The sequence below is a fragment of the Rhinopithecus bieti genome, unplaced genomic scaffold (genome assembly GCF_001698545.2).
Source record: "Rhinopithecus bieti isolate Rb0 unplaced genomic scaffold, ASM169854v2 scaffold_947, whole genome shotgun sequence".
NCBI classification, from domain to species: Eukaryota; Metazoa; Chordata; class Mammalia; order Primates; family Cercopithecidae; genus Rhinopithecus; species Rhinopithecus bieti.
The window spans coordinates 5,616,233-5,643,610 of NW_016803664.1; the positions used below are offsets into that span (position 1 = coordinate 5,616,233).

At 49.6% G+C, this 27,378-nt stretch overlaps 1 protein-coding gene across 1 annotated transcript in view; it reads right to left on the minus strand.

The window, feature by feature from the left end:
- CUX2 (cut like homeobox 2) overlaps positions 1-27,313 on the minus strand; it is a gene marked incomplete at its 5' end in the record, with an annotated part of 322,096 nt that extends 294,783 nt beyond the window's left edge. The window contains one exon of the mRNA XM_017895882.1: positions 27,257-27,313. Within this exon, the coding sequence (XP_017751371.1) occupies positions 27,257-27,313 (57 nt within the window). The remainder of the gene's footprint in view (positions 1-27,256) is intronic.
- Between the last annotated feature and the right edge of the window lie 65 nt (positions 27,314-27,378).

Sequence of the window (27,378 nt, forward strand, 5' to 3'; positions counted from 1 at the left end):
GTAAAACGCTTTTCCGAAAGACACCAAAATGGCGCGGAGAATGGTAATGCAGTTATAAGTGGAAAGACTGTGATGTAGAATTGGATGTACTTAGGTGGGCAAAGCAGGACGAGGGTGTAGACAGAAACACACTCCATGCCAAAGGGTGTTCTTCCAGTCTCCTTCTTCCTCTTTTCTCTATTTGCAAAGCCCTCCGATAATGGGGCAACTTTGTCTTCCATAATACAAATTACTTTTTAAAAGCCCTTCTTTCCCTTGCAGTCGTGGGATTCCCCGAAAACCCTTCTATGGCCATGCTTCCCTCCTCCTCCCCCATCCCGAAAAGCTTTCTTCAGCGGCTCTCCTCTTTGTCCCATAGTGACTCAAACAGGAATAAAAATAGGAAGAAAGGAGAGCAAAGGATGCTGTGGACTGCGGTGTGCAGGGGTCCTGGGTGCAGCTCAGGAAGCCAGGCATCCACCTTGCTTTGTGTGTGTGTGTGCCCGTGCATGTGCACATCTGGGGACAGCTTGGTCCTGCAGAGACTCACTGATCAGGGCCTGGCCTCTGCAGGGCCACAGCCATGAGGGGAAACCTCCCATGAACAGCCCCAAGGAAGCGGGGGGTGGGCAGCAGGGCCAGCTGGAGGTCCTGGAATCCCAAGGCTGGGAGGTGGCAGGTGTCACTGCTTCCTTTCTGAAGGCCTCACGCCTCTCTTGGAGGAACGATAACTGTGTCACATCTCTTCATCTTTGTCCCTGGCACTTGGCCTTCCAGAGGATGAAGCTGACAATAGGGCAGAAAGAAGAAGGGGCTAAGGCTTCCCTTTATGCTTCCGGACGGTGGCCGCAATGGCCTAACTTTTTCCTTGGCCCTTAGAGAAGGGATTTTGTCTAGTCCTCACTTCCCAGAGGCTGTCAGCTCCAACAGAACCTTCCAGAGCTGCAGGCTGGGCCGGGCTGGGCCTGAGGGAAAGGGAGTTTGCTTGTCTCATTATCTGCAAGCCAGATAGAACCCCTGTTTCCTGCTGGGTTCCAGCAAGTTCAAGAGTGAGATCTCTGCTTCCCAAAACTCTGGCCCATCCATGGGCATTTATTGAGCATCTAATATGTGCCAAACTCTGTGCTTGTGACAAGAGTCAAGAAGACAGATACAAATGCTGCCCTCATGGGTCTTAAAAAGACCAGCCAAAGAACCTCAATCAACTATGATGTGTATTATTGTGGGGGAGCCCCCTAATCCAGTCAGGAGGTTCAGGAGAGCCTCCCAGATTAGACACGAAAGACGAGAGAAGTGTGTCCATTTGTACAGTGATTTTAGAAAGGGAGTTCCAGGCAGGGGCACCAGGATACGCCAAGGTCCGGAGGTAAGACAGCGTAAGGCATTTGAGGGCTGGGTAATAATTTAACCCTGGCTGGAGGATTTGGGAGTGATAAGAGATGGCATGGTGGGATTGGATGAGGGTGAGGGGAGGTGCTCATGACCAGCCTCTTAAGGTACAACTTTGGACTTTGTCCCATAAACAACAGGGAGCCACTTAAAGCTTTTCAATTGGGGAGAGGGTGTGGGGTCATGATTCAGTTTCAATAAAGATCTCTCAAGGCACAGTTCGGGGTCCCAGACTTGGTTTTAACCAAGAGAATCAAGAAAGGACATTGCCATAAGACTTAACAGAAGTCACTGCCACCTCCCTGCCACGATTTCCCGGGAGTGCCTTCTAAATGGAGCCCTGGACCTGCTGGAAAAACCATGTCAGTCGGGATCCCAAGGTGGGGGCGGGGAAGGGGGCTTCCCCAGAGGTCAGGGCTAGGTCTGGTAGGGGTAAGCTGGGGAGAAAGGGGCCCATGCTCTCCCCAACACTCCCCTCCCTGCCCCCACCCTCGGCATCCCAGCCAGAACTGAGGACCCCCCACGACCACCTTCTCCTTGGTAGCACCCCTTCCATATCACCCTCCCTCTCCTCCAATATGTAAGGGGCTCTATCTTTAGAAAACAATCCCACGTCCTCACCATAGGGCCTCAAAGCCTCAAGGCCCCACATGATCTGGCTCCTGCCACCCTGCCCCCACTTCATCTCCCACCTCCCCACCTCTAGGATATAGAAAGCTGACCCTGGGTGGGGGGACCCAGGAAAGTCAGAAGAGTCACGTGCCCCATTTGGAAGGTGAGGGAAACTGAGGCATCAATGGGGCCCTCATAGACAACAAAACGGTCTGGGAATCAGGCAGTGGTCCTGCTCTCCTCATTGGGAGTTGGCCTGGCTATTTCTCCCTAGAAGCCCCATGCTGGGGCCAGGCGGGACCTAGCCTTATCAAGGACATTTGGGCGATATGGTTATTTCTACCCAGTTTGCTCCGTGTGGAGTCTGCATATTTTTTCAGAGACTGGGCCCAATTCCAGAATGGAAACATAGCCCTCTTCCCCTCCCAACTCCCCTAGAAGTCCTGCAAAGAGGGCCCCTCTCCAGCTGACCTGTGTGGTAGGTGCCACTGTCAGAGGCATTTGAACCAGAGCGACTCCATTTTGAGCGAGGGCTGGAAAATGAGGCTGGGACCTGCTGGGCTGCATCCTCAGAAAGTTCAGCATCCCGAGCCTCTAGATGTTTATGGTTAAGGGAACAAATTAACAATGTTTACTAAACAGACCCACACTTGGGAGTGTACAGATATCCCAATATTTGGAGAACAAAGGGATTCCTAATTTTGCTTTAAAGATAACAATATTGATTATTGCAAAATATAGTAATTAAGAAAATTAATTCTTTATCACAAACCCTTGTCACAGAGCATATCTCCCCGTATATACGAGTGTTGTACCTAGGGTGGATGCGTTCCTCCTCTTATTTTCGGGAACATCCTACTCTGTCTATGGAGTAGCTGTTCTTTCACCATGTTACTTTCTTAATAAACTTGCTTTTCTTTGCACTGCGGGCTGCCCCTGAATTCTTTTTTGCGTGAGATCTTGGGGTCTCGCTCGGGACCCCTTTCCCGTAACACCACTATCTGCAAGGATGCACTAAAACGTCTCCTTGGGCCCCACCCTTTCAGCTACCCTCCAGCTTCTCCTGTACCTGAGATGAGAGAACTGCTCCGTCTCTGTCTCTCTCTCTCTCTCTGTCTCTTCAGTGTTCTCCCTTCTTCCCTAGCCAGGGAAATGGGGGTAAAAATCTCCCAAGATCCCTAATTTAAAGTAAAGTCAGATCTTTCTCTCTCCCCTTTCCTCACTACCTAATAATCACACTTGTGTGAAGCTGATGCTCTACATAACGAAGAGAGAGGCCTCCTTGGAGAGGGTACAATCAGACAATTTTTAAGATCATGGAGCATTAGACCATTCCCAACTGGGTTTACTAATCAAACAGCCAAATCCTTCATAACCAGCCAATCCCTACAGGGCAATTAAATCCTTCCCCTTTAAAACACTTGCCACACTGTCTGGGGACAGAAAGAAAAATTTGCAAAATTCATTTGATAAATTAGCCAGGGAAAAGAAAGGAGTGAATCAAGCTTTGTTCTTTTCATTTTTTTTAATTATGGAATTCACAATGCCTGAATAATGTTTAATAAGAACTATGAAAATTCCTAACAGTATTACAACACAACACAAAAGAATTAACCTGGTTACCGTGAAAAATTGCATATTTAATTAAGAACAGAGAGTTCAAAACTATCCAGAGATTTCAAAAGTGCTGTTGCCTGAGGGGCCAAATTACATGCTTCCAGGGCTGCTAACGGAGTTAGCGCGTTCAGTCATTACCCAAGCGTCCCCATTAAGTGACTCTGGGCAGATGACATCAAATTCATTTCAAAAGCACCAGGAACTGAAGCATTCACTTGGGTAGTTTAAGGGAAAGCAACTATCCTGCTGGTAGAAATCAGACCCCTTGTTGATAAAGGCAATAATTAAAGAATAATGTTAATTAGCTGCTTTTATTTGAAGAAAAGTACGGTAGTTGGAATGCTTCCAGGCTGTTGAGGTGGGAGTCACTCTTTCTGGAAGAAGGGGAGGCTGCTGGCAGGAGTGGGGAGCGAGGGGCCCACAGGAAGACAGGAAGATGGTGGAGGCTGGGGCAGGGAGCAAGATGTGGCCCGTGTAAGGAGGCCTGGGTCCCCATGTTGGAATCGGCCTGGTCACACTCAGGCCCTCAAGAGAGCAGCTTGGAAAGCAAGGAAAGATGGTGCTGTCAGCATCTAGGGCCCTGTCACTGGCAGGCCCACTTCCATCATGGCAGACAAAGCCAGATCTCCAGTGGCCACTTCCTGTCACACCCACTCCACTCTACTCACATAGCAATCTCTGTCCCACTAACTTCCCTCATATAACCTCCTGCCACACCCACTCCCCTCACACAACCTCCTGTCACATCCACTCCAGCTTGGTCACTTCCTGTCACACTCACTCCCCCACACAATTTCTTGTCACACTTAATTGCTACGGGGCCACTTCCTATCACACCCACTGCAGCTCAGGCCATTTGCTGTCATACTTACTCTCTTCACACAACCTCCTGTCACAACCATTCCAGCTTAGCCACTTCCTGTCACACTCACTCCCTACTTGGCCACTTCCTGTCACACTCACTCCCCCACACAATCTCCTGTCACACTGAATCCCCTCACACAACCTCTTGTCACAACCATTCCAGCCTGGCCACTTCTTGTTACGCTCACTCCCCCACACAACCTCCTGTCACACTCACTCCCCTCACACATCCTCCTGTCACACCCACTCCCTACTTGGCTACATCCTGTCACACAAACTCACTTCACACAACCTCCTGTCACATCTACTCTCCTACTCAGCCACTTCCTGCCACACTTGCTCCCTTTACAGCCTGTCACAATCAGCCTGAGTCACCTGACTCACCACCACCATCACCCTCACTGTAGCCAACTGTCTTTTCTAAAGATGGCTGCCATAATATCCCTCGCCACCCAGGCTTCCTGCAAGGTGACCTTGACACTCCTTCCACCCAGTGGTGGGATCTACATCTTCCTCCCTTTGATCCTGGGCCAACCTTTGTTACTGCCCTGACCAGCAGAGTAGACGGAAATGATACTAGCAACTTGCAAGGCAAGAGCATGAAAACACCTTCACTTCCACCTGGCTCTCTCAGGACGCTCCCTCTCAGAACCCAACCACCATGCTATGAGGAAGCCCAAAGGAGCCCACACAGAGAGACCCTGGGGACAGTCACACACTGGGGTTCCTGCAGGTAGTTCAGGTTCTAGCCGACAGCCAGCATCAATTGTCAGATGTGGGAGTTGTCAAGTTACCCCCAAATGTTGAATCTGCCCAGATGAAGCCCCAGCTATCATGCAGTGGGGACAAGCTGATCCAGCTGGGCTCCGTCCTAATTCCAGCCCACAGAATCAGGTATACAAGAGTTGTTTCTGTCCACTAAGTTTGGGTGACTTGCTACCCAGCAACAAATGACTGCTGTGTTTACACAGACACATGCAGTCACACATGTTAAGAACAGTCTTCATCTCCAGCATCCTCCTTCCCTGACAGATCTATCCAAGAGGCCGGCATGAGAAATGCGTCCATGGATCTGTCCACCAGTGACAAGAACACCCAAAGAAAGCCACAATTGGCCTCCGCCTTTTGCCTCGGATCTCAACAGCCCTCAAGGTCTCCAGGGGCACAGTAAACTGCACGATCTAGCCGTGGAGGGGAAAGAACGCAGGAAGCCCCGTGTTACAGAAGATAACACTGAGAGCCGTGCAGCTAAGCGGCCTGCTCAGGACCATGGCCGCTCACAGCAGATCTAGGCTGTGATCCGCCCGACTCCCAGCGAAGTGGTTTGATTCTCATTAGCAAGGTGCCTAATTAGGGCAGCTCATCAATACAACCCACAGAAACAAATTACCCTCTGGCTCAAGCCTACTTACCTGTAGGGTGGCTGGGCCAGCCCCTATCTTCTAGGGGTGCCATCCTGGGCAGGGGACAGGAAACATGCGCCAATGGGGCCGCTGGGGCAGTCGGGCAAGCTCCAGGGGCTGGGGGAGGGGGGGCTGCCTTCCTCAGGGCACCCCACCTTGGGGGCCAGGCGGGAAGCAGGAGCTGGGCCTTGGTTTCTCTCCTCGCCCCCTCCAGGGAGGCAGACGGCCTCAGCAGGCCTCACCCACCACGATATGCCAAGATGCTCTGCTTTGCTCAGAGAATAATTTTTTTCCAGAGATGAATTTCACAAAGTAGGCCAAGGGCCGTGGGACCAACCCCTTTGCTCGTGGAGGCTGAAGAGGATGTCCTCCGAGGGTCGGGGCCGCCTCAGAGAGACTTCCAGGCTGGTGGCCCGAGGGGCCCAGGGTCTAGCTACCCCAAGATAGGAAGGACAGGAAATCGGCCTGGTCCCCCAGTGTCTGCTGCTATGTTGACCAGCTCTGACAGTGGACCCTGGGACTCTGACATCCCTGATGCTTGTCCCAGCAATTCGGGCCCAGGCCCCCACTCCTGCCAGACAACATGGTCCACCAAGAGCCACCCACCATCACATTAGACCTTTACAAGGCCAATCTGTGCATACAGCAGCTTCTGGGGAGAAAAGAGGGAACCTGGACATGCAGTAGCCCTGTCCCAGGGATACATAGTCTCTGCTTTGCATAGTAAAGAGAAATAACACGAGGCAGGAGAGCGTACGAACATGGACTACAGAGTCAGGCTGCCTGGCTCCGCTGTGTGGCCCTTGCACAAGTCACTTAAACTTTCTGTGCCTCACCTTCCTCCTCTGCAAAATGAGAATATGAAGAGTGTCTAGGGCCGTGTGTGGTGGCTCATGCCTGTAATCCCAGCACTTTGGGAGGCTGAGGGAGGCGGATCGCCTGAGGTCAGGAGTTCAAGGCCAGCCTGGTCAAGATGGTGAAACCTCATCTCTACTAAAAATACAAAAATGAGCCAGGCGTGGTGGTGCCCGCCTGTAGTCCTAGCTACTCGGGAGTCTGAGGTGAGAGAATCTCTTGAACCTGGGAGGCAGAGGCTGCAGTGAGCCAAGATCACACCACTGCACTCCAGCCTCGGTGACAGAGTGAGACTCCATCTCAAAGAAGAATGTCTACACCATAGAATTGTTATGGGAATTAAACCGCTAAATGATGATATTTAGAAAGTACTTAGAGTCACATAGCAACCCTTGGCAAGTGGTTGTTAAACTAGAAATAAATAAAAATAAAATTTTAAAAAATTTAAAAAGCTCTTCTGAGCTGCTCTCATCCCTGAAAGGTCACGTAAATTCTGCCCATTATCTGGAATGGCTCTACTGAGGCCAGAGAAGGCAGAGTCACCTCCACACCAGTCACAAAAGTCAGCACAGCTAATGCCTAGGGTGAGGTTGCTATAACTCACATGCTTATATGAGGGCCACACTGAAAGCTGCACAGGGAGGCCTGGGCTCAGCAGAGGTTTTGCAAAATGGGAAACCTGCACCCCCAGAACCCAGCCTTGTGTGAAATGCAGGCCCGGGGACGCCAGCTCTCGCACTGAAGAGAAAGCCAGGAATCTGGTTTTTTGTTGTTGTTGTTGTTGTTGAGATGGAGTATTACTCTGCCGCCCAGGCTAGACTGCAGTGGCGCGATCTCGGCTCATTGCAACCTCCGCCTCCTGGATTCAAGCAATTCTCCTGCCTCAGCCTCCTGAGTAGCTGAGATTACAGGCATGTGCCACCATGCCTGACTAATTTTTGTATTTTTAGTAGAGACAAGTTTTGTCATGTTGGCCAGGCTGGTCTCGAACTCCTGACCTCAGGTGATCCACCCGCCGTGGCCTCCCAAAGTGTTAGGATTATAGGCATGAGACACTGTGCCCGATTCTGAGTTTTTAAAAGGGGGCCTCTGATCAGGTCACCAGGCATTCAATGTTGACCAAATCACCACACCAAGTACTGTAGCTTTGATGTATGGTAATGAGTTCACCATCTGATAGGGGAGACCAACAAGGAACTGCGGAATCATCTGGAAGCATGGAAAGCAGCCCAGGCCAGGGATGTCCAAGTGAGAGGTAAAAGAAGACATCCAACCCAGCGCAGAGTCAGGGAAAGAGGGCGGGGGCCTACTAAGAGCAACGTGAACAGCATTCCAGGCAGAGGAAACAGAAAATGCAATGCTGGGAAGTGTGAGGAGTACGGAGGATGTAGAAGCGGAGCTAGTGAGACAGAATGCTAAGGCTGGAGACTTTGGAAGTACGTGGCAGATTCCTAGAATACTCTTGGGGCTAAATCCCATCTCTGCTGGGGAAATGCTGTGTGTCCACGGGAGGCCTCTGAACATCTCAGCATAAGTGGGTTAGGACGTTGCTTTCACTAGAGCAGGTGTACAGTCCTTAGATGGCCCCAGAGATGACACTGGAAAAGGGCCCCCTTGAAGGAAGAGCATTTCTTAGTCATTAGTGGGACTTAGTGGGAAATCGCTCTCCCACTGCTGGGGCAAGAGTCATGGAGGAGCAAGCACGAGAGACAAAATCACATTTCCGGAGCCCCTGGTATGTGCCAGGCACCGTGCTGGGCCCTGCATGTAGAGTCGCCTATTTCCTTCATGTGGAGATGCTATGAGGGGATTATTTTTGCTACCCCCATTTTGCAGATGAGAAAACTGAGGCACGGAGTAGTCCTCTTGCTGCCTTATGTAGGTGGCAAGAGCAGAGTCAGTCTGTTCGGCAAGAACCCTGCTTTGCCCCTGCACCAAGCTACCTGTCTGGGGTTTTCCCCTCAAAGGGATGAAGGTAGGGGTGGGGAAGCTTCAGCAGGTGCAGCAGGCAATCCTGGGGAGGCAGTGCCTGCCACTGGCCCCACATGGCCATGTCACCTCCATCACAGTGAGATCACCTCTCCAGGGGCCATGCTTAGCTTTGGGGAAGTCATTAAATGCCACACCAAACAAGACAGAATATAATTGCAAGGCAAGGAGATGTTGAAAGAAGTTCTGCCTGGGAGCATGAGCACACAAACACACACAGAGACATACTAAGGTGCACAAATAAACGAAGACACACACTGACACACACACACACACAGATCTCCACGTGTGGATGAAGATACACAGGCACACATTCAGAGACACACTCAGAAAAACACAGACACAAAGACACACACACAGAAACACACTAAGATACACACACAAGGACACAGACACAAAAACGAAAAGACCCACAAACACACTGCTCCATACCCTCATGGTGATGAGAGTCCACGAGGGAGGCAGGTGTTCATCAGTAACCCACGGAGCTATGTCTGACACCTGCTATGGTAAGTGCTGTAAAGATGGGGTGCACAGCCTCATGGGGCCATATGAGCTGGAGCAGGCAGCTGCCCCAAGGAAATGATATTGAGTAAGTTCCAAGGATCAAGGAGGAGTTGATGGGAAGAAGTATGGGAAGAGTGTCGTAGGCAGAGAGAGCAGGTCACCCGGGGGGCTATGGTGCAGGAAGGAAGGAAACAAGGAAACAAGGAACATGGGGGGCACAGGGAATGTGGCTCAGGATCAAGAACAGAGGGCACATGTACAGTTATAATGTGCCGATTAAAAAAGAACGAAGGGCATGCTGAATTACACTAATATAGATCTGAATTTGATTATTATAAGTTACTATATATGGTAAACCCTAGTGCAACCACTAAGAAAATTCTCAAATAATATAGTTAAGGAAAACCTCACAATTAAATTAAAATTACATTAGAGAATATTCACTCAATGCAAAAGAAAGTAGTAAAAGAGAAACAGGAATAAAAAGATATAGAAAACAAAAAGGAAAATGGCAGATAAATTCTACTATAGCANGGGGTGCACAGCCTCATGGGGCCATATGAGCTGGAGCAGGCAGCTGCCCCAAGGAAATGATATTGAGTAAGTTCCAAGGATCAAGGAGGAGTTGATGGGAAGAAGTATGGGAAGAGTGTCGTAGGCAGAGAGAGCAGGTCACCCGGGGGGCTATGGTGCAGGAAGGAAGGAAACAAGGAAACAAGGAACATGGGGGGCACAGGGAATGTGGCTCAGGATCAAGAACAGAGGGCACATGTACAGTTATAATGTGCCGATTAAAAAAGAACGAAGGGCATGCTGAATTACACTAATATAGATCTGAATTTGATTATTATAAGTTACTATATATGGTAAACCCTAGTGCAACCACTAAGAAAATTCTCAAATAATATAGTTAAGGAAAACCTCACAATTAAATTAAAATTACATTAGAGAATATTCACTCAATGCAAAAGAAAGTAGTAAAAGAGAAACAGGAATAAAAAGATATAGAAAACAAAAAGGAAAATGGCAGATAAATTCTACTATAGCAATAATAGCATTAAATATGAATGGATTAAACAATCCAATCAAAGAGCAGAGTTTTTCAGACTGGATAAAAAACATGATCCAACTACATGTTGTCTATAGGAGACACGCTTTAGATTCAAGGACATGAACAGATGGAAAGTTAAAGGATGCAGAAACATATAATGCAAACAGCCACCATAAGAAACTGGGAGTAACTATACGAGTATCAGACAAAATAGACTCTAAAGCAAAAAAAAAAAAAAAAAATTACTAGGGAAAGGACATTTGCTACATAAAAGGGCCAATCTGTCAGCAAGAGATAACAATTATAAATGTATATATGTACCTAATAACAGAACACTAAAATATATGAAGCAAAAACTGACAGAAATGGAGAAATAGACAATTTAACAATAGTTGTAGACTTCAACACCCCACTTTCAACAGTGCACAGAACAACTAGACAGAAGATCAACAAGAAAACAGAAGACTTGAACGACACTATAAACCAAGAACAGAGGGCAGTGACCAATCCATGCTGAGCATGGAAGGTTAGTTACATCGAGGCTTTCACCTCAAAAGCAATGGAGGGCCACTGGAAATAGTACTTTTTAAAACAAAATGCATTTTTCATTGATACATAATATTTGTATATATATTTATGGGGTACATGTAATATTTTGTTACATGCATAGAATGTGGAATGATCGAGTCAGGGTATTTAGGATTTCCATCACCCAGGTACTGGAAACATTCCAAGTCCTCTCTTCTAGCTATTTTGAAATACACAATACACTGCTGTTAACTATAGTCATCCTGCTCTGCTATCGAACATTAGAATGTATTCCTTCTATCTAATTGTATGTTTGTACCCATTAACCAACCTCTCTTCATCGTCCCCTGGAAACTCTTCTTCTTAAACTTCTATTAAAAACTTCTTAACCAATTTTTAATAACCTCACTTGGTGCTGTGGTCAAGAGAGTGGAGAAGCCAGAGTCAGCAAAGGAAGAAATTAGGAGACCAAAGTCCAAGGGAGAGGCAATGGGGGCATGGGTCCAAGTGACAATGGTGGAGATGAAGGTAGGAGATGGGAAGCAGGAGGTATCTAGGAGGTAAATCCCCAGGATTTAGTGATGAACTGGACATGGGAGGCATACAGGAGAGGGAGGTAATCAGGGTAGCTCCCACGTTTCTGTTCTGTAGACCCGGATGGAGCCATCCCTAAGATGAAGACCCTACAATGGAGAGAAAAATTAGGTTTTGAACGTCTTGACCTGGAGACATCTTTGAGACAGATATTCAAGAAAAGTCAATAAAGTGGCTTAAAAGGAAAGAAAGAAATGTCAAGAAGGCTGTTGTACTGAGAAGTTTGGCACCCAGAGGCAGAGACTGGAGAGCTGGGAGGCAGTGATGTTGTGGATACAGATGAGGTCACACAGGGTCAGGACACAGAGTGAGAAGAGAGGGACCTTGAAAGGACCGACATAATTAGAGGTCAGTCAGAGGAGGATGGGTCTGAAAAGAAACAGGGAAGTGGCGGCAAGAGGTAGGAGGAAAATGAAGAGAATGCAGTATCAGGAGGGCCAAGAGGGGGCTCTGTGGGGGAAGTGGTGGGGTGGGTGGGAGATACAGAAATGGGATCGAGTGTGAGCCAGATGCTCTATAAATGTGGCTGAGCAGGAGAGGAGGATGTTGGTGAAGGGTTTCTCTGCCCTGCCTTCCTTCATATACCCTTGTGCCTCAGTTTCCTCCTCTGCAGACTGGGAGGTGGTCCAACAGCATAGGCGGGTGGAACCATTTCTGACAGGCTCCAAGCACCATGCAGAGGTTAGGGACTGCTAATCTGCATTGAACAGTAAGACCAGGGAGCCCCTGTCCTAGTGGCAGACCTGGTGACCTGCCTTGTCCACCTCCTTGGTCACAGACCATCCTCCTTGCCCAAAAAAGTCTCTCAAAGACCTTGCTGGGCTCCAATCTGCTACAGGATAGAGTTTGGTCCCTCCTGGGCCCATCCAGGGTTTGGTGACCATGGTTCCTGTGGTGTCTCCTTGAAGGCAGGTTGCCCTCTGAGACCACCCACCCTCTGCCTAGGCTAGAGAATATCACTGAATCCAGATGGGGAAGGAGGGGAGAACTACATGTCCCAAGCCTAGAATCCTCTCCAGCAGCCCTCACCAGTCTCACAGGCCTGAAGGGCCAGTGCTTGTCTCCCCTCTTAGTCCCACAGCTCTGTGTACAGCCTCTGATTACTGTGCTGATGATGTCATTTTGGGGTTATTTCACTACAGTTGACTCCTCCACCAATCAAAAGCATTTTTTTTTTTTTTTTTTTTTTTTTTTTTGAGATGGAGTCTCGCTCTGTCACCCAGGCTGGAGTGCAGTGACTGGATCTCAGCTCACTGCAATCTCTGCCTCCCGGGTTCACGCCATTCTCCTACCTCAGCCTCCCGAGTAGCTGGGACTACAGGTGCCCGCCACCTCGTCCGGCTAGTTTTTTTGTATTTTTTAGTAGAGACGGGGTTTCACCGTGTTAGCCAGGATGGTCTCCATCTCCTGACCTCGTGATCCACGCATCTCGGCCTCCCAAAGTGCTGGGATTACAGGCTTGAGCCACCACGCCCGGCCGAAAGCATTCTTAAGAACAGGGACTGCTTTCTTTTCATCTTTACATTCCTAGTGTTGGCTAAGTAGATGCTGGATGGATGCATGCATGGAAGAAGGGATTTTTGTTGGATGTACAAATATGTGGATGGGTGGATGAGAAGGTTGCTGGGTGGCTAAGTGGATGAATGGATAGATGAATTGGGTGGGTGAAGGGGTGGAGGAATTCATGGATGGATGGATGGATGGATGAATTCGTGGATGGATGAATTCATAGATGGATGGATGGAAAGATTCATGGATGGATGGATGAGTGAACAGATGGATGGATAGTTAAGATCAGTAAGAAATGGGGAAGCACAGCTGGATAAAGTGTTAGGTGGATATTACAGTGGATGAGAGAGCAGATTTATGAAACAGCAGATAAGACAATGTTGGGTGGGTGGTGGATGAGTGGGTGATGGATGATAAAGAGGTGATCCCCCAACCCCTGCTAGACTTCCAGTCCACAGGTGCTCACAGATTAGACAAAACTAATGGGTGAAAAAAGTTATCTTTATTCCATACTCCAGCCCATATCCCCTGCAGTCCCCCAGGTAGACACCCAACCTCTCTTACACCTAACAGCATCCCCATATACGAAGGTCAGCACACGACCCCTGGGACAGAACGCCTGCCTGTGGCCCGGGCTCTACAGCCAAGCTGTCTTAGTCACCTCATGCTTTTATGGCCTTTCCTAACAAGTGGCACCTAGAAACACATTGGTAGTAAAGCCCACAGAGACCACTGGGCAAAGGGCCCTTCTCAGAACATAACCCAAGCCCCTCATGACCCTCTTTGCACCTGCTCTATGTCCAGGAGAAGAGAAAGCACCCCTTGCCCACTGCATGCCTGCCGCTAAAAGCCTACAAATCCACACCAGCTGGTCACTCACACAGAAAACCAGCCACGCCCTTACCAAGGAGGCACAGCTGTCACCTTGCTGGGGGTACCAGGCATGTCCCCATGGCAGCCTCTTCACCCCCACAATGCTGTAGAGTGCTAGTCCTTAAAACATTTGTGTGCCCAAAGGCTTCCCACTACGAAGACCCCTCTCTGGGCAGAGATTACAACATCCAGTTCGTCACAGACACTCTCCTTTGCCTATTTTCCAAATGTCCCCTCCCTCCCTTCAGTGTTTCCTATCAGGCTGAACCCAGTGGGAGCCAAACATAAATTGGATCTCATTTCTCCCGTTTTAGACCCTCAATATTTTCCCACTTCCACGAGAATAGAATCCAAAGGAATACAGCCACTGCCGTGGTCTAAAAGGGCCTGTGTGAGCAGTAACCACTTCCCCCTGTGACTGCTCTCCCTCCTCTCTTCTCCCCTCTCTAGTCTCACTGGCCTCCCTTTGGTTCCAGGACGTTCCAAGCGGAGTCCCACCTCAGGGCCTTTGCACAGGCTCCTCCTGGAGCTGTGACCTCCCCCTCCTGAACTGTGCCTGCACAGCTCCTCTTCATGGATCAGGTCTCAGCCTCCAGTGTGGGCCTCCATCATCACCCTGAATAAACAGGCGGCCCCTCCATGTGATTTTAGCACTCTTTCCTCCATTCTTTCTATTTCTGTCATTACACATTTATTTGTTTAGCTTGCCCTGCCACACCCAGCACCGGGCATTGTGCGGGGCCGATAGCGCGTGCTCAAGAAATATCTGCTATCTGATGGATTCACGTCAGATTCAGAGCAAAGACTCTGGCCGGACTGTCTGGGTCTGAGTCTTGTGTGGCCTTGGGCTAGGGAATGAACCTCCCTGGGCCTCAGTAGCCTCAGCTGCAAAACAGGGTGACACCAGAGCCTGCCCCGAGGGATGCTGGGAAGATTCAATGAAAGAACGAAGGCCAGGGACCATTCTCCAGGCCCAGCCCCAGCCCCAAGTCCTTGGTTCCTGGAGCCAGAGCAATGAGTGTAAGGTCTGCCATGGAAGAAAGAGCTTATAAGGTAAAAACGCGAACTGTAGTTCAGCCACAGAAAGGAGGGCTGGACTTGGCTTTAAAAAAAAATCTAAAAAACTTTTTCAATAAAGGCTACAAGTCTATCTCCTTCCTTCTTTATCAACGACACGATTTATTGACCGGGGAGGCCATATTGACTAAATAAATCTTGATAATGACCACGGCAGCAATCAATACCTGCTTATTATCAGCCCCGGCCGAGAATTCCATCTTGCGGAACGCAGGCCGGACGACAGGGCGCGCCACACGGCTCCAGGACCCAGCGGGGCCCTGGATGGATGGGTGGCGCTCATTCTCCAGGCTGGGAGATAGGCTCCCAGCTGGGAGCGGGGAGCTTTCTCTCGCCTTCCCCCGACCCATGCTTCTCAGGCTTTGGGGCCCAAATCCATTTCCATGAGTTGACGGTGGCAAGGTATCTTACAAGGTTTTTGAAAAGAACAGAAAGGGGCCGGGAGCGGCGGCTCACGCCTGCAATCCCAGCACTTTGGGAGGCCGAGGCAGGCAGATCACATGAGGTCAGGAATTCAAGACCAGCCTGGCCAACATGGTGAAACCCCGTCTCTATTGAAAATACAAAAATTAGCCAGGCGTGGTGGTGCACGCTTGTAATCCCAGCTACTTGGGAGGCTGAAGCAGGAGAATCGCTTGAACCTGGGAGGCGGAGGCTGCAGTGAGCCGAGACTGCGCCACTGCACTCCAGCCTGGGCAACACAGCCAGACTCTGCCTAAAAAAAAAAAGCATAAAGAGAAAAATACTGACATAGTGACTGCAGATGGGGGAACCTCAGCAGTGGCATGAGACAGACATCAGTCCTGGGAGGGGCACCTCTGGCCATTAGCGAGGCCAGAGCAGGAATATGGGTGGCCAACAGCCCTGGGTCTTGGGTTCAAGTCCATGCTGGGCTGCTTCCTGGCAGTAGCCAGGGACTAAGCCTTCTGTGCCTTACTCTGCTCATCTGTAAAATGGGAATGGTCATAGTTTTCCTTTCATAAAGTTGCTGTGGGAATTAAAAATAAGACAATATAAAGGGCTGTGAACACCGTCTGGCATTGCAGTAAGAGTGCAAGCACCATTTGTTAAAGAAATCCCAGGCCTGCACAGGCCTCTCTGCAAGCTGTCTTCTGACCCACAAAGCCAGGCCCAGCCTTGCTAAGCCCTGCCAAGCGGCATGCAGGGAGGCCTGACCTCCTGTCCCAAGCTTCTCTGCAAAGAGCCAGTGCACCTGGCTGCTGGCTGCTGGCTCCAGGTGGGCCACGCTGGGAGAAAGACCCAGGTTAGATTCCTGTCCTCACAGAGTGTCGTGGGGGTTCCTGCGCCTGGCTGGAGTTCAGGTGAGCCTCTCTCATCTGATACCTGAGCAGCTAATACTACAAATCAATCTCTAGGCTCCACCCAGATTTGGGCACTTCTGAGCTGACCAGTGAGGCCTCGGAGGTGAATGACAAACAACAACGATGGCAATAATAATAAAGGCAATACTAGTTGCTCTTGTTTATTGGGGAATGATGGTGTCCCAAATGTGTGTTATGGGCTCTCCATCAAATCAAATCTTCTCAATGTCCCTGTGAGGTAGGGGCTGTGTTTCAGTACCATTTTACGGATGAGGAAGCTGAGGCTTACAAAACTGGGGAGTTGCCGAAAGCCTCCCAGTGAGGAAGTGGCAAGATCGGGGTCTGAAGCAAGATCTGACCGCTCCAAGCCCAGCTCCCATCATTGCAGGTGCAGCTCCCAAGGCAACTGAAATTCAACAGGAAATGCCCTTCCATTTTAAGAAAGATAATAATAACAACTGCTAATAAAGATAATAAATAGCAATGAATAATGATCACCATTAGGAAAGGCTCACAACATGCCCAGCCCTAGGCCAAGTGTCTACATGGAGCTGTCACTTTCTACTTCTCACGATCCTTGAAGAAAAGTACTTCTACCTCCAAATGATTATGAAGTAGACGCTTTATGAGGGCAGGACTTGGTCTGTTTTGTTCTGTGCTACACTCCCAACATCTCAGGCAGCTTGGGACACATAGCTGGGGCTGAATAATGCTCATCAAATGAATAAATGACCTGTCTCAACAAACCAGGGATGCTCCATTCTAGACAGAAAAACTGGGGCCCAGCCACAGAAGGAAAGATGGGTCTCCTGCCTGATTATAAACAAGGGGTCCCTGGGCATGGTGGGAAAGAAAGCCCCTCAACCCTGGGATCACTGCCCAGAGACCCAGGCCACATTCTCATGCCTGCTGGGCTGATCCAGTGGGCCTGGGAATCAGGAGAAGAATGTCACCTGGGTCTGAGGACATTAACTGACTGTCTTGTGTCCCAGACGACAGCCATCTCACAGGTTATAGGGATGCTTTCAGCTCTCTGTGGCTGAGGGCATCAAATCATCGCTTATGACCTGCAGCCTGCCAGCAATTAATAAATAGATATATTAATTAGATGGGAGCTGCCTCCTAGGTTGGAAGTGGGGTCACCCTAAGGTGAGACTGATGGAGCTAAAGGTAAACCCTCATTTGCCACAGGCCTGAGGCCGGTGCCCAATTCCCAGCAACTTTTAAGAGCCAGTGAGGGGTGAAGCAGCCAGGGGTCCCCCAAGACTGCCCTTCAAGGTGAAGTCAAGGGACAACTGCCCCCAACCTCATCCCTCCTGTGGATTCAGCCACCCCATCATTCAAATATTTATTGAGCACTTACTATGTCCCTGCCCTCCCCAGAGAGGGAAGCAGATAAATGAACAAATAAATACACAAATAAATATTAATCACATCAGGTGAGGTAAAGTGAGGAGAGGGGAGCTGATTTGGAAAGAGAAGTCAAGGAGGACCTCTCTGAGGAGGTGGTATTCAAGTAGAGGACGGAACTAACTGAAGGGAGGTGTCTGGAAATTGTCTCAGAGAGAAGGAACAGTAAGTGTCAAGACCCTGAGGCTGGGACATGCTTGGCTTGTTTGAGGCACAGCAAGGAGGCCACAGGGGCTTGAATAAAGAGGGGGGGAGTGGCAGGGATGGGAGGGGGATAGGATGGGGGGATCCTAAAGCTTGAGGGCAAGTAAGGACAAGTAACCAGGAAAGAGACAGTGCTGGGAGTTGACAGCTCCCCGGCCTCCCCCAAGACATGACAGCAACCTCAATGGAGAGTCTCCTACACCCTGAGAGCCTCATGCACATGTCCCAATCCCATTTCTTCTTTCCTGTGGGACAAGAAACAGACTTGAAGGCACAGTTATATGGCAAAGAGATATGTAAGGGTCAACGTCTGCACCTGCTGGAGGGAGCCAGTATGAAGGAGAGAGAGGACAGAAGGACAGGAGGAAGGTTGTTTGGTTGATGGAAGCTCCTAGACTGCCATGGAGTTAGCAGAGGGGTCCCGTATGTCCCAGGCACGAGTCTGCGCCAGAATTTCTGCTGTACTCTGCCCCTGGCTGGGCCAGCTATGGGATGGATTTTCAGTGCAGCATGGGGGCCAATCACACTCCCTGAAGTTGAAGATGGGCACGATGCATTCTCATGGAATGCCCTTTCTCCTACTACCATTTCTATCTCACGAGTATGCACAGGGCAACTAGGATTCAAATCCTAGCTCTTCTCCTTTCTTTCTAGATATATGTCTTTGGGCAAGTTATTTCCCCTTTCAGAGGCATGGTCTTCTCATCTGGAAGATGGGTGTAGCAATGGTACCTCCTGGAGTGCTGGGATTACAGGCATGAGCCACCGCACTTGGCTAATTTTTGTATTTTTAGTAGGGACAGGGTTTCACCATGTTGGCCAGGCTGGTCTCAAATGCCTGACCTCAAATGATCTGCCTGCCTCACTCTCCCAAAGTGCTGGGATTACAGGCATGAGCCACCGCACCTGGTCATGCAGTGTCATGTTATATCCTCCATCCCTACTTCTCATTGGCAGGTGGCAAAAGTGAGGATGGGGCAGGCCCAATAGCCTGCTCAGAATCTTCCGTTGGCCATACTGCTTCCTTCAGTTCCTTGGAGGCACAATTCTTCCACCCTCCTTGGGGTCTCCGCAAATGCTATTCCCTCTTCTGAGATGCTTTTCCCTAACCTTGTCCTTGAGATCTCAACGGAAGGATCATTTCTTCCAGGAAGCATCCCCTGAGGTCCAGACCCAGGCAATTCCTTTGCCATATGCTATCTTGGAATCTATTCCCCTTGCCCATCCGTGAAATGACACATGCATCCACTCATCCCGTGGCCTGTGGGCTCTGAGAGAGCTGGCACCTTGCCTTCCTTGCTTGCTATATCATCTTTAATATGTAATTATTAGTTATTGTATTTATGTTTTTATATATAATCATTAATTATACCATAAGTGGTGAATGTACAGTTCTGGAGTGAAGGATAATTGCAATTATTATTCATTTTAACATTATATCATGTTTCAATGTGCTGGGCATGGATCTCAGCGCTTCCTATGCATTAACTCACTTAATCCTCAAAACAGGCTGGGCACAGTGGCTCACACCTGTAATCCTAGCACTTTGAAAGGTTGAGGTGGGAGAATCACTTAAGCTCAGGAGTTCAAGACTAGCCTGGGTAGCATGGTGAGACCTCCATTACATTTAAAAAAAAAAAGCCAGGCGTGGTGGTGGTGCACCTATAATCCCAGCTACTTGGGAGGCTGAGATGGGAAGATCACCTGAGCCTAGGAGGTTGAGGCTGCAGTGAGCTCTGATGGCACCACTGCACTCCAGCCTGGGTGACAGAGTGAGACCCTGTCTCAAAGAAATAATAATAAACGTCATCACAACAATTCTTAAGGAGGTGACTACTACTATTATCCCCATTTTATATATGAGAAAAGTGAGGCTCAGAAAGGTTAAGTGACTCACCCAAGGTCACACAGCTGGTAAGTGGCAGAGCTGGGATTTGAACCCTGGCCTCCTGGCTCCAGAGTCCAGGTAGTCTTTGGTGGTGGAGGGTGTAGGGCTTGATTCTGCACACCACATCCCCTGGGACACCCGCACCCACAGACACTCGTAGCGGATGACAGACACTCGCAGGTGTCTGTAGCAGCAAGGTCTAGGAGTAATGGCCCCACTCAGGGAAATCTGCCCTGGGCTGGCGGCCCCTGTGACCCCTGTGGTCTCCGGATCCGCAGCACCCACAGTCCACACCGGCGGCTGGGCAAGTCAGTCGACCATAATGGTTCCTGGGGAGCCATTTACCCCGTCCAGCTTGAGCGACGGGCGGCTCACAGAGTCTTAAGCACCGCTGGGCCCCCAGCGTCTCTGGGCAAACGACCAGCTCAGGCCAAAGAGGCCAAAGGATTGATTGATTTCTTTCTTTCTTTCTTTTCAATGACAAATGCATATCCTGCAACTACTGTTTCACTGGGCCGAACTGAAGAGTGGCAGAGGCTGGGGTGTGCTCAGGAGGGGTTTCAGGGGACAGCCACAGGCCCATTTTTGGGGATGTGGGCTCCTGGGAAGAAGCAGAGACAGCAGGCTCTGAACCCTACTAACCAGGTATCTTCATGGGTTAGTCAGGAGCCTTTCATTTGTTCTGGAAATGCAGCCTCTTCTGGAACTAGGCACTGGGAAGGTGCAACCTGTGGCCTTGAGCTACAGAGAAGACCTTCCCCAGGACCCCGACAGCTAGCCTGACCCACTGAGGACCCCTGGCACAGGGCCCTGGCACTGACTGTTCCCTCTGCCTGGAATGTCCCTCCCAGGTCTCCACTCCCCTTCTCCATCGGACCTGCCCAGTGTGGCCAGAGCTCCTGATTTTCAGGGGACACTAGTCACCTAGATTTCTTAGGTAAATCTCCTGCGTTCTAAATGCTGACAACTTACACAAAAGGGTTTTTAAATATCACACTAATCTAGACAGACACATCCATGGGCCCGACATAGCTCCCAATCTGCAATTTCTGTAGTCAGAGCTCCCAAAATATAAGATACTACATATAATATTAGTACAATACTAATATAGTAAACCTCCAATGGAGTAAGAGAGAAGAGAAAACTTGCCCAGAAATCTTTAAAACCGCCTGCAAGGCCAGCAAGTTCCAGCCACTGCTGTTTATTTGGTTTTCTCCTCTCATACTCTAAAAATACCAATGACAATACGAAGTCACTCAGACTCACAGGGCAGCAACTGTGTGCCCACACTGTGCTAAACCCTTTCATGTTCAAAGTGGTTTAATCTTCCTGAACAACCTAGAAGGTGGAGACTATTATTAGTCCCATTTAAAGTCAAAGAAAGTAAGGCTTGGAGAGGTTAAGTGACTCATCCAAGGTCACACAGCTGGTAGGTAATGGAGTCAGGATTTGAAGCCAGGCAGGGGCCTCTTACCACCCTGACTTTTCATGCTTCTCTCTGGAGGGCAAGGGTCTAGAACAAGTTTTGGGAACTGAGTTTGATCCACTTTAATACTCTTAACTAGAAAGTTAAAACTTCAGCCATGCCACAGCCTATATGTGACAGCCATGACATAGAACAGTAGACGCAGGGCAGGCAAACTACAGCTGTCAGGCCAAATCCGGCCCCCTGCCTGTTTGTATAAATAAAGTTTTATTGGAACACAGCCACGTCCATTCATTCTTATTGTCTACGGCTGTTTCATGCTAATGGCAGAGTGGAGGCTTATGGCCCACGAAGCCCAGTGTATTATTATCCAACTCTACAGAAGAAGGTTGGCCCCATCTGATGGTAAACCTAGCATGTGTAGAAAGAGATCATACCCTGAAAGGGTTCTATGGTCAAAACCCTCTGGGGTGTCCTTAGCAATATGGGAGCACATCTGCATATTACAGTGGGGAACCAGTGGTGGAAGCTTCTTTAGTTTTCTTTAGGCTGAGTGGTCATGACATCTGGGCTCAGAATGAAAGAGATGAAGGAGACAACCACAGGGAGATGGGAGGAAAAGGGTCTCAGGCAGAAGAAAGCATACATGCAAAGGCCCTGAGGTGGGAATGTGCTCGATGTGTTTGTGAGACAAAGAGAAGGCCGCTGTGGGACAGTGGTTGGAGAGGGAGTCAGAGAGATAGAGAGAATAGGGCAGATCCTGGGGGATCTGTCAGGGGAAAAGAATTTGAATTTTAATCTAAACATGATAGGAGTATATTTTTTTCTTTTTCTTTTTTAAACAGGGTCTTGCTCAGTTGCTCAGACTGGAGTGCACTGGTATGATCATAGCTCAGTGCAGCCTCCACCTCTTGGGCTCAAGCAATTCTCCCACCTCAGCCTCCTGAGTATCTGGGACTGCAGGCAGGTGCCACCATGTCCAGCTAATTTTTTTTATTTTTTTGTAGATAAGGGGTATCACTATGTTGCCCAGGCTGGTCTCAAACTCCTGACCTCAAGCAATCCTCCCGCCTCAGCCTCCCAAAGTGCTGGGATTATAGGCATAAACCACCTCGCCTGGGCCATAATAGGAATATAAAGTCTACATCCTCCAAAACACTACAAGTCATTTTGGTGAAGGGCTCATTGAGGCTTAGAAACCAAGTAACTCCATCCTAGATATAATTTTTTGTTTCAAAAATACTGCTTAAAAGGTCAATAGCCCCACCACCATGACCACGATGGAGAAGGAAGGGGAGGGGCCCAAGGTCATCACACTTGTAATCCCAGCACTTTGAGAGGCCGAGGCTGGCGGATCATTTGAGGTCAGGAGTTCAAGACCAGCCTGGTCAACACTGCAAAACCCTGTCTCTACTAAAAACACAAAAATCAGCCAAGCATGGTGGCTTGCGCCCATAGTTCCAACTACTTGGGAATCACGTGAACCTGGGAGGCGGAGGTTGCAGTTAGCCAAGATTGCGCCATTGCACTCTAGCCTGGGTGGCAGAGCCAGACTCCGTCCTGAAAAAACAAAAAAGAAGAAGACAACGCATTTAAGTGACCCACAAAGGTGACAGCATCCTTCACCTTTACAATAACTCGTACAGCAAAGGTGGGCACAGCCAGCTGACTTCATGGGCTAAGAAGCAGGAGACCTGTGATGTGGGATGGTTCACCCAGGAGTGCTAGAGGCCACAGAATACAGGTCTTGGGGTCCTTCCCCCCTGCCAACCTCTACCATCCCTGACACCCTCCAGCATATGACAACATCATAAATAACGAGCACCTCCAGAGGAAAAATATCAAACAGAAGATGGGACCCTGAATCCCAAGGCCAGGAACAAAGGCAGGTCACCACCTGAGTCCCCTTCCAATGCTTTACCTCTGCCAGGCCCAGCCTTTGAATTAGATAGCCAGGAAGCCGCCGGAAATTCAGCCCTTTCAGAAGTAGCACAGAAAACCACAGTTTCTGGGCAGCCCTGTCTACCATCATCCAGGACCATATATTTAGCACCAGCCAAGGTGCTCACGTTTGAAATCCCATCTGCCGGAAGAAAGGTTACCACGACAGAATGTCAAGTTCGAAGATAGAATCCTCTTTTTAACAGGAGAGTTTAAAAAAAAAAAAAGAAGAAGAAAAGAAAAAGAAAGAAAAACCACCACCAGCATCAGAAAAGCTGTTCCCTCTGGTCAAAATAGCACCGTGCTCATCTGAAATAACCCACCGAGACACTTATTTGCTTCTTTTAGCTGGTCCGTGGTTTCTCCATTTTCTACAGTGAATTCAAGTATTAATAAAAGAAATTTCAAGACCCCCAACAGCAAAACCAGCGAGGGATGAGATGTTGCTTATTTTTTCTTCTTGCATTCAAAGAGAGAGCCTGTCTTTGAGAAGCAATCTCTGTCAAGTTGAGAAACTACAATTTTGGGATACCCAGAAAAGGCTGCTGGGTTCTTTAAATAAATTCTCAACACCTGTTTCTAGCTCTTTCTGCAGAAAAGGGCCACAGGGTGTGGGTTCTATGGACTTGGAGAGGCAGAGGGAATGGGGTCACCCACTGGCTGGAGTTATAAGGGAGTCCAAGGGTTTGTCTTATTCTCAGAGCGGTCCTCACCTAATGCCAACCCCTCTCAGGGGGCTGAGCCATGCCAAGCTCTGCGGGCTCACACTCCCCACCTCGGCTGCAATTGGACCTCGGCAGTAATTCTATTATGGCGAAGTTTCCAAAGTTAGGATTCCGCCAACAGGGCTGATAGCTTATTTACTGCTGTCATCTATAGAAAGAGGAATTTTGACACATTGTTAAATGATAGCACATTTAGATAAGTCAAGCTGTCAGAGGCTCTAATGGATGTCTAAACTCTCTGTGGCTGATATGTAAAATTTATGCACTTCAGAATATCATAAGGTTATAATATTTTAATCACATCCCTGCTCTTTTCTAAACTTTGAGCAGGGGAAAATATTCCATCAAGCACCATCTTGCTCTCCTGCGCCAGGAGATTGAGTGTTCCCGGAAGTTTCTCCGAACTCCTTGGAAAAGTCCGGCCTCTCTTTGCTTATACTGTTGATCTGCCTCCCAACTGCTGACATCCGAAGCAGAATTTGCCCCTTCCTCCCAAATTAGTACTATGTAATCCTATCGGCCAAGCTCCTTCCTCCCCAGAAACAGATGAGCATTTGGTCTGGGGACGCTCATTTGGACTGGGTGCCCCCCAGCTCATTGTTAGCTCAATTAACCCTCTTTGGAGTCAGGGAAGACAGCATGGGAGACTGGACCCAGAGCACCGTAAAAAAGTAGAAAGTTAAGCAGAAAAAGAAAATCATAAAGGTATGAATCCGGTTACGACGATTATACACAGAAAAGCCATAAAAAAATACTGCATTAGTAATGTTCACCATAAAGCAATCTTATAACCAAATGAAATATGCCTAGCATTATCTTTGGATGGAATTTTATTTCTTCTCGTTTCCTGAGCTGCTAGCAGCAAAGGCAAAAAAGAAGCAAAGATGGGGGGAGGTAGTTTCAGGAGTGCCGGAGTAGGGTGGCATATCTCAGATCACCTTTACCATCGGCCCAAAGTCATTAAGGTTGTTGACTGACTTCCAGCCTAGGAAAACAGCCCTGCTGTGTACAGAGACAGTGCTGGAAGGAATAATAACTGGAACGCTTCCATTTTTGAAAAATATACGTTTCCGGAGAGCTGGACGCCGGGCTGGTACAAGGTCACCTTTCTTGCCAGGATCAGTACGGTGTCAGCGACGTGGTATGGCCTGGGGACACGGGGCGGCCTATGCTGCCTAGGCCACTTTAATGCTCAGCAACCACGCTGTGAGAAACCATTCAACCTGAACAGCCAGGAGTGAAAGCCACCCACCTCCTCACCATCACAGGCAGCTCAGCCTCAGGATGCGGGACCAGGGCTCTCTGGCTGCCCAGGCCTGGGCACGGGGACCTGCCTCTCCTACCTGGATCTCAGAACAAGCCGGCAGAAGTTCTCCTTTCTGTCTATCTCCCCTATAAGAGGAAAACAGGGGAGGGGGAAAAATGAAAATAAAAATGTGTCGTAGGAGTCACTGGCATTATGTACAAGAGAGGATCCCAGACCAAAGTGCTTAGGCTCCTAATCCACTTCCAACAAAAATGCCATCAGTGAGGATATGGGGTGGGGGGCTGCGGCCTGTTGGCCAGGGGACCAACTGAAGATTTCAGGCTGGGGGTGGGGAACACGGCAGATGGAGGGCCAAAATGTTTGCACGAGGCCACGGCTGCCACGTTTATTTCTCTGCTTTCTAGAAGTGTGCTGCCTTGCAAACTCCCACAGGGATACCCCCTCCACTTAATATCGATGTAAATGAGTTTACCCCCCTTCCCTGAGAGCCTTCTCCGGTGTGCCAGACACACCAGCCATTGTCTTAACGAACAACCCCCCCTTCACACATTCACTTTGTAGGCTGGGAGGTCTGGGTCCTATCTCCCCATCACCTGAACAAACCCCTCCACCACCCCTTACCTTCATCCTTTCCAGTTCAAATTTGCTTTCCATCTATGCATCTTCTAAAACCCTAACAAAGGGTTCCCAGATCAATGGGCATCCAGCTGGAATCAAGATTTGGGTGACCTCAACCGTTCTACAAAAGACCCCCTGGGTAGAAGATTGAAGAGAGTGAGGTTCCAACCTCCCCAGCTCAGACATTAGCCCCCCGGGAGCCGCACCCACCCCTCAGCACCCAGCCCCTGCCTCTCCCCGGGCTGCAGCCCGAGCTCCCCGGATTGAAAACGAGTTATCTAATGAAAATTGTGTTAACTGACATTCCGGCCGACAGGGAGCAAATACCAGCGCTGTAAATCTCGCCGCGGAAATTTTCTCCAGCCCAGAATAACAATAGGACCCTGCAAAGGGCTTTCGCCAGCCCTTCTGGTTCCTCTCCTCTTGTGTGCCACGTTCTTGTCATTCCTTATGTTACAGAACATCAATCATAAATAAAGACGCTGTCCCCCAGCCGTGCCCGGGTCTCATTTACAAACATTAGCAGGGAATACGATTACCATTGGCCTTCGTGCCAAGCCCAATGTGGCTGCCCAATTCTCTCTCTCTCTCTCTCTCTCTCTCTCTCTCTCTCTCTCTGCCTCCACAACCCCCACTCTTCCAGAAAGGCCACTTTAGCATCATTTAAGCCGGCAGGCACAGCTCGCAGTCCTGCCCGTCTCAGTTGGCCACCAAACTGTAGCCCCAACTCGAGTGCAGACCCGGAATTGCAAGGCACTCGGCAGTTATTAACTGCATGCCTCAGTGCCCCGATTTTCTCCCTAGCTCAATGGCTTTGGGGGAGGGGGAGAGCGAAGAGTGGGGCGTTTGGAAGGACGGGGACTGGGAAGCGGGGAGAAGGGGCGGGTGCTAGAACCACTTATCAGAAGAAACTTAACGAGATTTGCCGGCGGATTAAAAAAAAAAGTGGGTCCCTTTTTATCTCCAGACTGATGATCTCGCGTCTTCCGCGAATGTCACGGTCAAGGCAGGATGCTCTAACCGCCCCGTTATCCGCACCATTTTCCCGCCCCTGATCCCCGCCGCACCCGCCAAGCCTTTGCGAGACTCCAAGGCTGGGGGGCCTTGCCAGGCACGTCCGGGGCACCCCGGGATAGAACAGAGGCCGAAGCTGCGCCTCCGCTGTGCGTTCTCTGAGATTCCGCCTCCCAACCCCGGCTCCTAGCGGGTCTGCAGAGAATACCTCCAAATCTGGGGGAGGCACACAGACTCCCACAAAGGGAGGATGGGGAGAAAGTGATGGGGTTTGGAAGAGTCGCCCTAGGGAAGGAGAGAGAAAGAGCAGAGAAGAGAGGAGAGAAACAGAAGAAAAGAAGAGACGGGAGAGAGGACACAAGGGGAGCGGCGGGGAGAAACGCAGGAGGCAGAACAAGCGAGAAAATCTCTCATTTAAAAGTTCCCATGGGCCCGAAGGCTGGGAGTCACCTGCTCTGCGCTGCTCCCGGCTCTCCACCGCCCTGGAGGCAGGAGCGCAAACTTGCGCGCGCCCGGGCCCATCTCCACCGCCCGTCTGCATCTAGACTTGGGAAGGGGGTGGAAGGGGGGTAAAGGCAAGAAGCAAAGACGAACCCCAAGACCCCGGCCCGAGGAGAAGAGGTCTGCCGGCGCGGGCGGCCAGTCCGGTGGCGGTGGCTCTGGCGGCGGCGGCGGCGGCGGCCCCCGGGTGGTGGCGCGTCCGGGCTGCGCAGCCA